General features: G+C 55.6%; 1 protein-coding gene across 19 annotated transcripts in view; it reads right to left on the bottom strand.

Moving 5' to 3' along the window:
• ABLIM2 (actin binding LIM protein family member 2) overlaps positions 1-16,594 on the bottom strand; it is a 189,127-nt gene that overhangs the window by 47,567 nt on the left and 124,966 nt on the right. For 10 of the 19 annotated variants that reach the window (XR_012516799.1, XR_012516800.1, XR_012516801.1 and 7 more), the window contains 4 exons: positions 15,954-16,074; positions 14,315-14,413; positions 6,928-7,029; positions 6,378-6,431 (listed from right to left, as the gene is read on the bottom strand). Coding sequence is in view for 14 of the 19 variants with exons in the window: in XM_074395839.1 (XP_074251940.1) it covers positions 6,378-6,431; positions 6,928-7,029; positions 14,315-14,413; positions 15,954-16,074 (376 nt within the window). In the remaining 5 variants the exon portion in view is untranslated. The remainder of the gene's footprint in view (positions 1-6,377; positions 6,432-6,927; positions 7,030-14,314; positions 14,414-15,953; positions 16,075-16,594) is intronic. The other 9 variants (XR_012516803.1, XM_039468299.2, XM_074395840.1 and 6 more) reach the window with 2 other exon arrangements.

Below are 16,594 nucleotides of genomic sequence, written 5' to 3'. Positions count from 1 at the left end.
TGCACTCCCTTGGGTGACCGATGTGCCAATCTGCAGCCAACGTGCACAGAGGAAGTGAGTGAGATGGACACGCACACACCCCGTGTTTCCAAGGGAGGGCCCTACCAGCTCCCTCTTTGCTGGCATCAACACAGCAACAGCCCTAACCTCCAAAGATCTCTTGCCAGTGCGCAGGGGCCAGCAGATGTGGGGGCTGTTCCACCACTGTGCTGCTGGGGCCAGCCAAGGCTCTGTCACCAGAAGGTGGTCTCTGCCGTACTCCTCACCAGACTTTCCTCTGTCTCCAGTGCAGAATCATTCCTGAGAATGTCTGCACAAGCCTGAGGCAAGTCCAGGATTCCAGCAGCCAGGAGCCAGGGCCGGCACCAGCGGGCGCTCTCTCTGACAAGGGAAGGAGCTGACAGTAACTGGGGAAGGTGCTCGGGGCTTCATCCCTTCAGCCAGAGAGAGATGTCCTCTCTGCTGCTGGGACTTTGAATGGCTTTGCAGGAGGTTTTGAGGATTTGTCCCCTCCTATGCCCTCCGGACTGAGCCTCTAAGGAGTAGACCCATCAACAGGATTTTTTCTCTTCTCAGAATGATCTCTATCTCTACAATTCACAGTGAATTGGAATGACATTGAGAGGAGGGGAGAGAGAGAGAGAGGCAGAGGGAGGGAGGGAATGTGAGTATGTGTATGTGAGAGCGCAAGTGTGTGGGCGGGACCCAGAGCACGTGCACTGGCAACTAGAAACCTCCCTCAGCCTCTCACCTGTCTGGCCGTGGGCAAATCTGCTAGAATCTCAGCTCCAGGGATCAGGGGGAATGCAGGGTCACCCATGTATCCCCAGCACTGGGACAGGCCCTAGCACACAGTGGGTGGGTGCTTGAAAAACAACCCTTGGATAAATTAAAGTCATTCAAATCCCTCCATGCTGGGCTTTCTCCTCTCTTGAGTCAGAATAAGAATGTCTGCTCCCTGGTTGATGTCAGGATGGAAAAAGACTTCAGACGACAACGAGGAAAGTGGGCCTGGAGTCTCCGCCCCAGCCAATGCCTTTGCATCCCTCCCTCCTCCTTCCGGCCTCCCTCCCTTCCACCTTTCTTTATTTATGTATTTTTTTTTTTTTTAGATGAAGTCTCGATCTGCTGCCCAGGCCAGAGTGCAATGGTGCTATCTCGGCTCACTGCAACCTCTGCCTCCCAGGTTTAAGCAATTTGCAGACCTCAGCCTTCAGAGTATCTGGGACTACAGGCGCCTACCACCTCACCCAGCTGATTTTTCAGTAGAGACAGGGTTTCACCATGTTGGCCAAGCTGGTCTCAAACGCCTAACCTCAGGTGATCCACCTGCCTCGGCCTCCCAAAATGCCGGGATTACAGGTGTGAGCCACTGCGCCTGGCCCGTCTTCCACCATTCTAGGATGGCCTTTCTGCCTTCTCTGCACCGCAGAGGGAGGGGTTAGTGTGTGTTTCGTATCACACAGACAGTTCCTTCTGAGCCCTGGCAACCATTGGCCATGAGGAACCCTCTAGGGAGAGGCTGACTTCCTACTCCCTGGCTCCCTTGAGGGGACTCAGCAGGGACTACCCAGTGCCATCTTGCCCTGGACACAGCCTGCCTTTCCTCCCCACCCCACCGGTCCCAAAACAGAAACAAGCCTCCACCATTTGGGGCCAAAAAGGACCCCAAACCAACATGAAACTCAACCCCCCTAGAATCTGGAATCCCAGAGAGACACAACGAAGACTGATTCATTCCTGCTCTAAACCAGGGCGCAAAGACATCGGGAATAGCGCATGCCCCGTGGCGTGGTTTCCACTGCTGGCTTCCGGTGGGCAGCAGTCAGAGCCCCCACCTGCTGAGCAAGCGTGTGTGTTGGGGGTGAGGGGAGAGCCAGGTTGCCATCTGGTGGCTCAGGATTGCTTAGAAATGAAACAGCAAATCTGGTAACCAGGAGGACTGTCCCTGTATCTGGAGCGTCGAACTGACTGGGAAATGTTGGGGAGCCATCATTTTTCCCCTCGTGAATTTGGTCTATTTAATTAATTATATTTAATTAATCAATTAATTTTTTTTGAGACGTGTTTCCCTCCGTTACCCAGGCTGGAGTGCAGTGGCGCGATATCGGCTCACTGCAACTTCTGCCTCCTGGGTTCAAGCAATTCTCCTGCCTCAGCCTCTTGAGTAACTGGGATTACAGGCATGTTCCAACACGCCCAGCTAATTTTGTATTTTTAGCAGAGATGGGGTTTCACCATGTTGGCCAGGCTGCTCTTGAACTCCTGACCTCAAGTGATCCACCTGCCTTGGCTTCCCAAAGTGCTGGATTTACAGCCGTAAGTCACTGTGCCTGGCCCCGCCTTCCTGTTTTATTTTCTATTCATTTCCTTTTACTTCCTTTCTCTGTTTAAAGAAGCCAATAAATAGTAACCATGCAGTGAGCCTGCAGTGGTGCAAGAGTGCGCTGTGGGGCCCCGAAGGCTGCCAGCTCAGCCAGTGCCTGGTCCTGTTCCCACCCCAGCCTCAGCCTCCTCACCTGTACCAGCAGCAGCCTCAGAGGTGCCCAGGTGAGAGGCGAGGCCCTCTATTGAGGGCCTAGTATGTGGTGTCCACACACTGAGTGGCAGCTCCTCAAACCCCAGGCATCTTCAAAATCAAGTGTCACCCCTGCGCCCTGAAGGCCTGACCACTCTCATGCTGGAGGCTCAGTTCCCTAAAGCAGGAATCCTAGGGTTCGGGCATCAGGAAAATGCAGTGCTAACTTTAAAAACTTTCAATGAGCTCGAAACAGAGAGTTGAAAGTAAATACATTAAGGAAATGGATTTTTTTTTTTTTTTTTTTTTTTTTTTTGAGACAGAGTCTTGCTCTGTCACCTAGGCAGGAGTACAGTGGGACGATCTTGGCTCACTGAAACCTCTGCTTCCTGGTAAGGCAACATGGTGAAACCCGGCCTCTACCCCTGCCTCCTGGGTTCAAGCGATTCTCCTGCCTCAGCCTCCTGAGTAGCTGGACTGCAGACACCCGCCATCCTGCCCAGCTAATTTTTGTAGAGACGGGGTTTCACCATGTTGGCCAGGCTGGTCTCAAATTCCTGACCTCAGGTGATCTGCCTGCCTCGGCCTCCCAAAGTGCTGGGATTACAGGCTTGAGCCACCGCGCCCGGCCTGCATGTGGTTCTTATACACGCATGCACGCACGCACACACACATATGCACATACCCGGGCATTCATGGGCATACTTTTGACAGAATAAATTCTACCTGGATAGGAGAATATCTGGTAAAAGAACATCTTAAATGTGTACACTGGAAATCAATTCATGCCCAATTACATACAATTTGCACTGCCCATTTACTTTCTTTCTTTCTTTTTGAGACAGAATCTTGCTTTGTCACCCAGGCTGGAGGACAGTGGCACGATCTTGGCTCATTGCAAATTTGACCTCCCGGGCTCAAGTGATCCTCCCACCTCAGGCTCCCAATGAGCTGGGACCACAGGTGCATGCCACTACACCCAGCTAATTTTTAATATTTTTAGTGAAGATAGGGGCTGGGCATGGTGGCTCACACTTGTAATCCCAGGACTTTGGGAGGCCAATGCTGGCAGATCACAAGGTCAGGAGATTGAGACCATCCTGGCCAACACAGTAAAACCCCACCTTCACTAAAAATACAAAAAGTAGCTAGGCATGGTGGTGTGTGCCTGAAGTCCCAGCTACTCAGGAGGATGAGACAGGAGAATTGCTTGAACCCGGGAGGTGGAGGTTGCAGTGAGCCAAGATCATGCCACTATACTCCAGCCTGGCCTACAGAGAGACTGTGTCTCAAAAAAAATAAATAAAAATTAATTAATTAATTAATTAATTAAGATGGGGTTTCTACATGTTGCCCAGACTGGTTTCAGACTCCTGAGCTCAAGTGATCCACCCACCTCGGCCTCCCAGCATGCTGGAGTTACAGGTGTGAACCACTGCGTCAGGCCCCATTCACCTGCAAGTCTGGGACGGATTTTACTCATGTTTGTCCCCAGAATGTGGCCAAGTGCCTGGCAGGGAGCAGGTGCTCTATCCAATCTAGTTCTTAAAAAAACTAATACAGCAATTTTTTTTTGAGATGCCATCTCGCTCTGGCATCCAGGCTGGGGTGCAGTGGCATGATCTTGGCTCACTGCAACCTCTGCCTCCCCGGTTCAAGGAATTCTCCTGCCTCAGCCTCTGGAGTAGCTGGGACTACAGGTTCATGCCGCTGCACCTGGCTATTTTTTTTGTATTTTAATAGAGATGGGGTTTCACCATGTTGCCCAGGCTGGTCTCAAATGCCAGAGCTCAGTCAAGCCACCGGCCTTGGCCTCCAAAAGTGCCAGCATTATATGCCTGAGCCACTGTGCTCGGCCCATAGCAAAATTTTGAAAGGATAAGAGTTTTGGTAATTGCTTGGGGTTTAATCAAAGCGAATTAACTTGCCTTTGGATAGGAGAGTCATTTGTAGCCAGATTTTTAAGACGCACAAAGACGATCACTAGAGAGGGTAAAACCTCCTCGCTCCAGTGATGGTTTGGTTAAGGGACTAATGGCCAAGCTCTTTGTCTTAGATCTGGGTCTGCTGGACAGCAATGAGCAATTTCATAACCTGGTTTGCTTTCTTCCCCTTTCTTTCTTTTTTTTTTTTTTTTGAGTTGGAGTCTTGCTCTTTTGGCAGGCTGGAGTGCAGTGGCACAATCTCGGCTCACTGCAACCTCCATCCCCCAGATTCAAGCGATTCCCCTGCCTCAGCCTCCTGAGTAGCTGGGACTACGGCCAATGCCACCACACCCAGCTAATTTTTTGTATTTCAGTGGAGACAGGATTTCACCATGGCCAGGATAGTCTCGATCTCCCGACCTCATGATCCGCCTGCTTCAGCCTCCCAAAGTGCTGGGATTACAGGCGTGAGCCACGCACCCGGCCTGCTCGCTTCCCCTTTCTAATGGGCAGACCCCCTCCTGTCCTGCACATGTGAACCACACATTTTAAGGCACCAATCTGAGACAAAGGTGGGGTGGGTTAATAAAAGGCCACAGTAGTCAATCCCAATCTGTGCCCCCATGAGCACAGAATGCACAGCCCTTCCGGGCAGGGCAGGCTGTTCAGGCCAGGGCCATGATGGAAACACAGCCACTTACTGTGGCTGCTCCTTCTTTTGGTCAGGACTCAGTTTTCCCACTTGTAACCCAAGGGAGCTGGTCTGGACAATTTCTAAGGGCCCTAGCGTCTATCTAGTCCATCTTTCTCTGATCCCTCTTGGAGATTTGTGCTCTAAGCTTCTCTGGTGGAAAGGCAATGGTAGAAGTCATCATTTCTGGAAACTCAAGAGATTTCATTCACTTTTTTTCCCTCTTGGGAAGATGAAAAAATGCACAAAATACAGGACCTATTACCATCATGGAGAAAATTTTTTAAAAGTTTGCATGACCTGATCACTGATTTATCGGCAAGTCACAGAAAACACACTTCTGATGAGATTCCCCCTGAAAGTGTCCATCCAGTTGACAATGTGGGATGTGGCTGTTTGCTTTAGACACATCTGGACAAGAACGTTCAATATGGAAATGCCCTTCCCCATTGCTAGCAACTGGATAACAATTCCCATCATGTGCACAGCACTTTAGAGTTTAGAATGCATTTTCATATTCAGTATTTCATGAAGTTCCCATGGTCAGCCATGGAATGGCCAGGGTGAAGGGGATTGGTCCTGTTTTGCAAATGAGTAAACCGAGGCTCAGGATGGTAAAGCAACCTGCTGTCAATCACCCAGAAATCCCAGGAGGAAAGAGAGGGGAGACTTTTCGCCTCTGATCCCCGCTCCAGGGCCCAAGCAAGCTGCTCCCTGCGCACCTCCCAGGCAGGTTCACGTGGAGCAGAGCTGGGTGCCAGCCCCTATTCACTTAGGCAGGACATCTCCGTAACTGAAGGTAAGGTCACGCATCCCATCATCAGAAACTTTCAAAACACAAAGACTAAAGTCTCCTGAAGGAATAAGCGACTGACTCAAGTTTGTTCTGTATTCCAAAGACCAGGCCTGGATCAGATCGTGGTTCCAGAAGCCTCTGGCCCTCCCTGTCTTGGCTAAAGTCACGCTGGCCGCACAGCTGAAGGCACCACCCCCAGGCTCTCGGCTGTAAACCCCCGTCCCAAGCCCTGGCGGAAATGCATTAGCCTCGGCTTCATGACACATAGGAGTGTCCCTGCTCAGACAGACCCTTCATCGTCGTGAATTTGCATTTAATAGACTGCTAAGGGCCTCGGTGGTGCCTTCCCTGCGTTAATCACAGCACAACAAAAGGGTGCATTCAGAAGCAAACGGGTATTGACAGGCATGCGGGGCAAACCACAGCAGCGGAGGGATCCAACCGTACCATGCTGTCTGTAGATAGGGGGTTTCCTATAGATGTTATCTTTTACGCCAGTGTCTGGGGAAGAAGAAAGAAAAACAAGGAGAGAACAGGAGGGTAAGCAGCAAGTTGTGATGGTTTCTGTTCTATAGCCTTTTTTTAAGCAACAAGCACTCACCCAGATCTAGAATCACCAGGCAGGAACTGGCACCCAGCAAGCGACAGACACCCAGGCCCCACATCAAGCCTCCCTGACTCCAGACACCAACCCCATCTGCAGGGGGTGGGGCACCAGGCAGGAACCTTGTGGCCCCTGGGGAAGGGTGGCCAGCTAGGACAGCCCTTTTCCTCCACCCCATTCCCAGGAGGACAAGCGTGTCTCCCTGCCGTTTGTGGGACTTTGAAGGAAGGCACACACACATCGGTCTGATGGTTTTAGAGAATCTCAGGGTCTGGGGAGCAGTGGAGGAGCCTGGAGCGTCGCCTGGCACCTGCTGAGTCAAGGGAAGCTGATGGTTCGGGTGCGGCCAGACGCTGGGTGTGAGGAGCCCAGCCAGCATGTCCCGGAGCCTACCTGGGACGTGGAAGTGGCGAGGCGCCTGCTGGTAGGTGGAAGGGGGCGGCTTGCTGTCCGAGAGCATGGAGAGGCTGGGGGTGCTCCGGCCGCTTTCACTGCCTCCAGACAGAAGAGCAGAGGCAGCAGACAAAGGGGAAACGGGAAAGCAAAGTAGAATATTTCAAGCGTGAAAAGCTCATTCGCAGCGAGCCCTATCTCTCCTGCCCGGGGAAGCAGCCCGGGACCCCTGCCCAGGGAAAGGAGTGTGGGCCTCATCCACATTTGGGACTGTGTCCAAGGACTTGCTAATCCAACCTTGAGCTGAACTCTGTCCAGGGTCCCACGGCAGAGGGGCGACACTGCTGAGGGCACGGGGCTTGCTGTTCTTAGATCACGCCTTAGGGGGCTCACTCCACCTGCACCTCTGCGCCCTGGCTGGTGTTCGAATCCAGCCAACTGTAAATTCGCCAAAACCAAGAAGACCCCTCTTCCTAATGATTCTTGTATATAAGCATGCTGTTTTCCTCAAGAACCCACAAATTAGCCACTCAGAATAGGATTAAAGCACTAACATGATCAAAACTATTCTTAAAAGCCAGTGAATAAAATTTTGCCAGCTGCAGAAGATAAGGAAAGAATAGTATCCATCCATTACCACATTCTTTTTTTTTGGGGGGGTGGGGGATGACAGGGTCTTGCTCTGTCACCCAAGCGGGAGTGCAGTGGCGTGATCACGTCTCAGTGCAGGGTGCAGGCTCCACCCTCTGGGCTTCAGCCATCCTCCCACCTTGGCTTCCCGAGTGGCTGGGACCACAGGTGTGCGCCATCACGCCTGGCTAATTTTTTTCCATTTTGTAAAGATGGGGTTTTGTCATGATGCCCAGTCTGGTCTTGAACTCTTGGGCTCAAGCAATCCTCCCGCCTCCGCCTCCCAAAGTGCTGGGATTACAGGTGTGAGCCACCATGCCTGGACCACATTCTTAAATGCAACTCTATTTTGGCAAGTTAAACGGGAAGTGTCCTCTGACCCTGCTTCCATTGCTGAGCTCACCTGGAACCATAATTCTGTTTTGTGAACAAGGTTGGATTATCAAGTCATGGATCCAGAGGGCCGAGGTGACCCGGTGACGCCCTCCCCCACACCTGTGTGGAGAATGAGGTGACAGACAGATGCAGGGTGCTGAACGCTTGTGATGAGAAGGTGTACCCTCACTGCAGAAGACACTCCCAAAGCCCCGTTCCTCCCTCCTGCCAGCCGCAGGACGCCCCCTCGGCACTAGGTGTCAGGGTGCAAGGGGAAAGGTCCTCTGGACCTGAGAATGCTCCCTCAAGCTGCACAGCCTTTCAGAGCAGCAGGACCCTGAAGTGACATCAGAATGAAACAGAAACAGAACTTCCGCAGCGGGTGAGTGCCGTGCTGGGCCTGGAGGTGGGCTGGCCAGGTGCCATGCGGTGGACTTATGAGGAGGGTTCGATAGACGCAGGCCCAGAGGGGGCTCCTGCCTGGCAGTGGGCTATACGCAGTGGGGGAGGTCACCAGGATTGGGGAGGGCTCAGCCCGAGCAGACCCTAGTGGCCCCAGTCAGGCTGACGGCACAGAAGGGGCCACGGACTCTTAACTTCAGCATTTTCTTGTGCCTGGCCGTGGGTGCTGATTTTGCCTGTCGATGCTGATGGAGCGTCTGATGGATAACTGTTCTTCCCTTAGCAACCTCCCTCCAGAACAGCATGGAACCTTCTAGAGCAGGCGTCCCCAAACTTTTTACACAGGGGCCAGTTCACTGTCCCTCCGACCGTTGGAGGGCCGCCACATACTGTGCTCCTCTCACCACCAATGAAGGAGGTGCCCCTTCCTGAAGTGCGGCGGGGGGCCAGATAAATGGCCTCAGGGGCCACGTGCGGCCCATGGGCTGCAGTTTGGGGACGCCTGTTTTAGAGCCTCGGTTGGCTCTACAGGCACCCTTGCTGGACGTGGCACCTTTGCTGGCCGGGTCACGCTCATCGGGATTCTCCACGGTGGACTCCTGCACCTTCCGGTGGCAGCAGGGGCCTCACAGCATGGAGACTGGAAGGACACCAGGGATCTCTCCTACTGACTACGGCTGTACTACAGCCATCCCCAGCAGCAATCAAACAGCAGTTTCAAAAACGACACCCACACGAACGCTAAACAGAGGAAGATGGTTCACTTCCGGCACATCTCGAAGCTGCATGTGCCCTTGGCGTGGCCTGCGGACCTGGGAGGCTGGGGAGGGCTCATTTCTTCCTATCTGGAATCGTGGCCCCTGATCTGCCTTGTCTCCCATTCACTGGGCCAAGGATCTAACACATCACAGTGTGCCTGTCCCTCCCCAGTTCCCAGCCACGGGGCAGCGTCCCCTGAAGTTACACCAACAGGAGTCTGTGGACACACGTGCACATCTCCTTGAGGAGAGTCCCAAGACCCATCCCAAGACCCATCAGATGCTTGGAGGGGCCTGAGGCCACAGGGAAGCTGGGGACAGGGCCATGGTGGCCCACCTCACTCCTCCTCCCTGGGGCCCTCTAACGCCAGTCCCAGTCCTGCCACCTCGGTCCCTCCCTCCCAGGGTCCCACCCCTCGATGAGTGTCCTGCCCAGGGCTTCCCACCTGTCCAGACCCTTCCTGGGTCCAGGCTCAGGCTCTGTCTCCTCTGCTCAGCCTTCTCGGAGGACACGGTCTACGTGGACCTCTCCCTTCTCTGCACTCATGCCTGCCTGCCAGCCACGAGGCTTCGCGGGAACAAAATGCACTGCCAGCTTCCACATGGAGGGCTTTGCTGCTAGGCTCACATCCTAGGGGGCTTCTGATATGCTACAGAGGGGGATGCTGCAGCATCCTTTACCCTGGGAGGCGGCCTGTTAGGAGAGGAGCAGCCTCAGCCCTTCCTAAAAGTCTTCTCCTCCTCGACTTCCTCCACTTTTATCCTCTTCCTCCTCCTGTTCCTCTCTTCTTCCATCTTTTTAGAATTTCAGTAAATGTTTCCTTCAGAACAGCCTCAGGTAGTCCAGGGGGCTCTGGCACCCTCCCTGCCGTCTCCTCCCCCATCACTAGGGCATGCCCACAGATTGGTGCCACCTCCACGCCACACGGGATTCGGGTTTCCCTGGGTGTCACCTGGTGTCCTTCTGCTCCAGGATCCCACCCAGGAAACAGGAGGCTTTGTCGCCACGTCTCCCTTGGCTCCTCTCGGCTGTGACCTTTTGCAGGCTTTCCTTGTGTTTGAGGACTTTGACAGTTTTGAGGAGAGCTGCTGAGGAGGGCTGCCTAGCATGTTCTCACGCAGATACCGGGGCTGTGGGGTTGGGGAGTATCCCCCGGGTGAAGTGTCCTCGCCATGCCCTATCAAGGGCACCTGCTGTCAGCAGAGTGGATCACTGGCCGTGGCGGCCTTGCTGACTGGGTCACTGCATCAGGATCCTCCACGGTGGACCTGCTCCGTCCCTCCCCTCCCACATGGCGATCTGGGGAAGGAGCTGCTCTGTGTAGCCCACGCTTGCTCACGCGTCAGGAGTGGGAGTTACAACGCCCTCCTCGAGGACGGGGCGTCTGCTGACGTTATTTGGAATTCCTCTGCGTGGCAGATCTCGCTTTCTCTCTGTTTACTCAACATTTACATAGATGCTCGTGGACGGATGGATCTTGCTGTTGTAATCTAGTTTGCAATCCAATGCCACGTGCTTCATCTTGGTGTTCCCGGTGGCCCAGAGTGTCCCTGGCGCTGGCTCAGCTGGCTCCTCTGGCGCCTCCTCCAGGGGATGCTGCGGAGAGGCCGGCTGGCGGCCACAGGCAGGACGGTGCCCACACTGCTGTGCACAGATTCATCCTGGGTCCTCGGCCACAACCGCCCTGAGGACCACGCTTCAGGGATGAGGCCCTTTTGCAGCTGAGGGAGTGGTCGCTCAGCAAGCTGAAGAGGCGCTGCTAGGGCCCCTCCTTCCTTCTTAGGCCGGGGGTTCGGAGGGGACCCACCGCTCAGCACATGGAGGCTGCCTGGCCCGTGGCCTCAGCAGCACCCGCTCCCCTCCCAGCCTGCACCTGCCTGCCCCCACTGCCGGCTCCTCCACAGGGGACACGTCAGGGGACTGAAATTCAAGAGACACCGCCCATGGCTGTGGCCAGCACCTCTTCGGAAGCTGGGTCTTGGTGGGAAGGTGTGCTGGGGTGGGGCCAAGCCTCGCCTGGGGAGGGCGCCCCCCGACAGTGCCATCTGGAGGGTGAGGTCCACCGAGTGGGGCCAGAGATGGCAGAAGAGCCCGAGGAGCAAACACAAGGGGCTTTCCCAGAGGGCGGGCAATGCTGCGTGGTGCCCAGCCGACCCCGAGGGCTGCGGCCGGGAGGCCCTAGGCTGGGACCCACTGGAGCAGAGGCGGACGCGCACCTCCGCGTGGCCTCAGAGGTCGGCCCAGGACCTGAGGGTGGACACAGTCTGCGAACGGGGCCCCGGGTAGAAGCCTGACCTTGGGCTTTGCCAGAAGGAGCTTTGGGATCTTGGCCAGTGGCTTTTCTCTGAGCCTCGGTCCCCTCAGGAGGATGTTCGGGAAAGAGGCTGGGTGCTCGCAAGGTCACGGACAGCCATGGGAATCAGGTGGGGGCAGAGCAGGGGTGCGGGTTTCCCCTGCACTGGACACCAGAAAGGAGGTCACCCGGCTTTGTGTGATGTTTTCTTTTCTTTTGTTTTTCAATTTTTTTTTTTTTTTTTTTTTTTTTTTGAGATGCAGTCTCCCTCTGTTGCCCAGGCTAGAGTGCAGTGGCTCAATCTCAGTTCACTGCAACCTCCGCCTCCTGGTTTCAAACAGTCCTCCCACCTTCAAGCAATCCTCCTGCCTTAGACTCCCTAACAGCTGGGACTACAGGCGCGCCACCATACCCAGCTAATTTTGTATTTTTAGTAGAGACGGGGTTTCACCATCTCTAGGTTGGTCTCAAACTCTCAACCTCAGGTGATCCACCCACCTTGGCCTCCCAAAGTGCTGGGGTTACAGGTGTGAGCCACTGCACCCAGCCCCGAGGGGCTTCTGAATGAAGGGCACTGGCAGGCAATGTGTCCAGGGAGGAACCAGGGCAGAGACAGGCATCAAAGAGGCAAAAACCTGACCCCGCACAGCGGAGGTCTCAAAGGGATGGTGCCTCCTGGCCTCGGGAGATGTCCTTGGAGGGGCTGTGTTGCAGACGGCTTCGGAGCCACATTGTGGTGGTGGGGTGGGTAGGTGGGCAGCCTCCAAACCCTCTCCTGCTACAAGGAGCGGAAGGAAGGGCACGGGGGAAGGGGGCTGCCAGTCCTTGGTCTCCCCCTTTGGCTGTCTTGGGAGCTGAGGAGGGGGCTGCTCCCAGGGGGCCTGCCCTGGGCCTTCCTCACCCTGAAGTGGTAAGAATTACATGGTGGATACTCAGGAAGGGGCAGAGGAGGGGAGGGTCACCAGGGCAGGCTCTGGGTCCAGGCCCCACGGAGGCTGCTCATAGGGGCTTCCTGGGGCACGGAGTGGGCCTGCCCCAGGCTCTGGCCATGCCCCTCTCAGGGACCCACAGTTGGGACGGCCACAGCAGGAGGGCTGAAGGTGGGAGGAGAGCTGGGTGCCAGGGCCTCTTGGCACGGAGCAACAAGAGAAGTGGCATCTCCTTGGGTGCCCTGCCAGGACTCACCCAAAGGGTTGGATTCGCCATGAGTTTCGGGCGACCCCCGCCGCATGACTGTTGTGGACCACACACAGCAAAGCCACTGCAGGCTGTACTTCTGCTCTGGGGAGGTGCCCTTTCTGCCTTTGCTTCTTTTGTTTGCTTGTCGTCTGAGACGGGGTCTTGCTATGTTGCCCAGGCTGGAGTGCAGTGGCGCAATCATAGCTGACCGCAACTTTAGACTCCTGGGCTGAAGCAATCCCCCCGCCTCAGCCTCCTGAGGAGTTGAGATTACAGGCATGCGCCACCATCCCCAGCTGATTTTTTTTTTTTTTTTTGTAGACAAGGGGTCTCACTAGGTTTCCCAGGCTGCTCTTAAACTCCTGGCCTCAAGTGGTTCTCCTGCCTTGGCCTCCCGAAGTGGTGGGTTACAGGTGTGAGCCACTGCACCTGGCGGAGGGCTTTGCTTCTTCCTGAAGGAGTCAAATCATGCCAAAGAGGCCATGAGCTGTAGGGACAGGTCCCCAGAAAAATGAGGATGGCCATGTCCATCAATGGTCAGGAACTCTCTTCTCAGTAGGCCACGGGGCCCTCCGAAAACCATGGTGATGAGGTACGAGAGGCGTGCAGGTCCGAATGAGCCCCGTCTGATGACCGTCCCATGATGGGAGTCCCACCGTCTGCCCCACCTTCTCGCTCCCTGTGGCCCGGGAGGCTTTTCCGGGAGACGCTCCCAGTCAGCGGCTGCACAGGATGGGGAGCTTACGGCATCGCCGGAGGAATCGGCAAGAGCGTCATGGCTGCCTCCTTTAATGCTGAGTGTCTTTCCGTGGCGCACCAGCCAGCTGGGGCCGTGTAACGAGGTACCGCAGCCTGGGTGGCGTAAATGACAGACGTATTTCCCCTCACAGTGCTGGAGGCTGGTCCTCTCTGAGCCAGGTCTGGCAGGTCGTGGCTTCTCCCGAGACCGTCCTTCCTGGCGTGCGGACATCGCTGTGTCTGCAGTGGCCTTTTATCCGAGTGTGTGGGGAGAGGGGGAGCGCTGGCAAGTCTTCCTCTTCTTATAGAGATGTCAGTTCTATGGGATTCAGGCCCACCCTGAGGACCTCATCTAATGAAGGCCCCCTGTACAGATATGGTCATGTCAGAGATGAGGGCTCCAACCCATGAGTGTAGGGGACGCACTTTTCAGTCCTCGGCATACAGGAAAAACAGGAGCACGGCCGTGTCCCTATGGGACCTGCATGTGGATGCCCGTGCAGGGATGTGGATGGCTCACCTCCTCCTGGGAGAGCTGACAGTTAGAGCCACACGGGGTGCGAACCCTGCCCTGGGCCCAGGAGCTCGAGCTGTGGAAGAGTCGGGGCCTCCGCATAGCATAGCTCCTGCTCCTGAACACTAACCCCGAGAGCACCTGCGTTCCCCGGGTGACACATGAAATCAAAGGTGGTGACTTGGGTAAAGGCTCTGAGGACAAAGCCTGCGGCGGTGGGGGAGGGGGGTGTGCAGGAACGCCTGGTCCCCTCTTCCTGAAGCTTTCCAAGCCCTCTCTCCCTCCTGCTCCTTTAGGTAACAAGGTACCTACGTTTTCCTTCCAGGAACGTTTGCACACAGACACATGGAGCCAGATGCACAAGACACACACAGCGAGGGGACAGGGCATGAAACGGGGGCTCCGGTGAAGCCATGCGGCGACACGGACAGCGAGCACACAGACGCCGGGCGTGGACGCCCGCGAGCACCCACCGCCCACAGCACTGCGCGCCTTACCTCGGAAGTGGGGGATGTAATGATGTCTGAACATGGATGTAGGGCTTGGGTGTTGGGACAGGGAGAGGCAGCTACTGGCACCCACACTCACAGTACCAGCTACGGGGTAACAGAGAGCAAGTCAGAGTCAACCTGGGCTCGCTGGCACAAAGCCACACATATTCCTCATCCCCACTCTGCTAGGAACACTGTGGCTTCCTCTCCCGAGGAATGCACCCCTTTTTGCACCTGAAGGGGGTCACCAAACACGTTTTAAACCACTCTCCTCCAGGTACGGAGCGAGGAAACTGGACATTGGAGTACCAGGCGGAGGGCAGGGGTTCCCAGGGGAGGGAGGGCCTCCAGCCAGGCCTGTGGCTCAGCCCTGGGGGTCTCCTGAGGATCAAGGACTCAGCTGGAGAGCAGCTCAGGGAGTGCTCTGCCACCAGACATCTTCACCAGCCTCGCCCGGCAAGATGCATGCTTGGCTCTCAGGGTTAGCCTGGGCCAAGCGCAGTCAACAAGCCCAGGCCGTCCTTGGGCTATGGGGGTTGAGCCAGCAAAGGGTCCTTAGAAGGAGGAGCTCAATAAATTTGGCTGCCCTTGGCTCACCTGCTCACCTGCTCGCTCACTCATTTCTTCACTTTATTCATTCACTCACTCGTTCATTCACTCACTCATTCATTCACTCATTCATTCACTCACTCATTCATTCACTCATGTGCTCACTCGTTTCTTCACTCATGCATTCACTCACTCATTTACTCCCTTACTTGTTTAGTCGCTTGCTCACTCACTCACTCACTCATGTACTCATTCCCTTACGCACTTTCTCAACATTTATTGAGCAGAATGTACCAGGCACATTGCAAGGAGCCAATGGAAATAACTTGGCAAATGAATGAGTTTTGATTTTTCCACAAAGGCTGCAAGAATAAGAGCTAGAGTCCATGGATGTGGAAATGGAGCCATGCAGCAGCTGGCCGGGAAGGAAGCAGCTCGGAAAAATCCCTTGAAAGGCAGTGTCCGTGTGGAGCGTCCCTGCTGTGGCTTTCACACTCTCGGGGGGTCGAGGTGTTTCAGAGCTACAGGGAATGATACACAGCTGGGCGACAGGCAGGGGATGAGGTGATGCATACGGAGAGGACTCGCCTTGGGGCTCTCTCCTGATTGGCGGGGGCCTCTCACCCTTCTCCCGTGAGGACAGCGGTCACTGGAGGACCAACTCAGCCACAGGTGAAATGTTAACGGGCTTCACTTTTCCACCACGGTCTTTGCTTTCCCAGCCCATCTTCCCAGACCCACATGAGCTTGCCACTGGCTGGCGTCTGGTCTGCTAACATGCGCTGCTTTAGCTTCCTGACATCTCCTGCCACCAAATCATTAGCTGGAGTCTAAGCGCTCAGTGTGTGCTTCCCAGGACGTGGCTCCGCTAACCAGCAGGGCAGCCTCTGCAGCTCACCTCGCCCCGAGACACGAGGAGCTCCTCTCCTTTATGTCACTAAATGAACAGGATCTCAGCCACCCGCCTGCTGGCAATCCCACCCATTTCCATCATGTTTCCAGTTGCATAAGGAAAAGGCCACTTAACAGAAAAAAAAAAAAAATGAGGAAAAGGATAGAGTCCTTGGGGGCTCAGAGGAACCGGGGGGCCAAGTACCTGGACGGCTGTAGTGCTGTGGTGACCGTGAAGTCGGGGTGTAGCGCCCGAGGCTGACTGACCCGGTGGAGCTTGGGCTGGAGGTCCGGCACTGCTTGTAGGACCGGTCATCCTGATCCCCCTGGGAGGGAAGACACAGCTCGTGAACATTTGAGCCGGGAGCACTGCCCACCCCTGTCCACCCATCCCCCCCACCCCGATGTGGCATTTGCCCTCCTGACCCGAGTGGATGACTCAACCTGGCCCCATGTGAGAATCCCCCGCGCCTGCCCCAGCAGGTCTGAAGAACCAGGCGGGGCCTGGCGGATCCCCGCCACAGGGCATAGTACAGGGACCCACTGGCGGGGACCCCCCCTTCCATCCCTGCGGGTGGGAGCTCCAGCTGCATCCTCCAGGTCTCCTCCTGCCTGACCCTCGCCAGCGCCCAGGGCTCTTAGAACACAGTGTGAGAACCATGGAGACTCCTCCAGTCCCGAAGGGGCTTGCCACGTGTGAACCGGGGGCTCTCACGGCCCCGACACTCATTTGGAGGTAGAAAGGTACCCCACCCAGGCTGGGACACCCAGCTGAGTCAGACCCACAGGCATGGACATGGCACACTTCATCCAGGCAGGAGCAGCTGTTTGCAGCAGGCGGAGTGG

Source organism: Saimiri boliviensis, chromosome 3 (genome assembly GCF_048565385.1).
Source record: "Saimiri boliviensis isolate mSaiBol1 chromosome 3, mSaiBol1.pri, whole genome shotgun sequence".
Lineage (NCBI taxonomy): Eukaryota > Metazoa > Chordata > Mammalia > Primates > Cebidae > Saimiri > Saimiri boliviensis.
The sequence above is the reverse complement of the archived record's forward strand: the minus strand, read 5'-3'. Positions and strand labels throughout refer to the sequence as shown.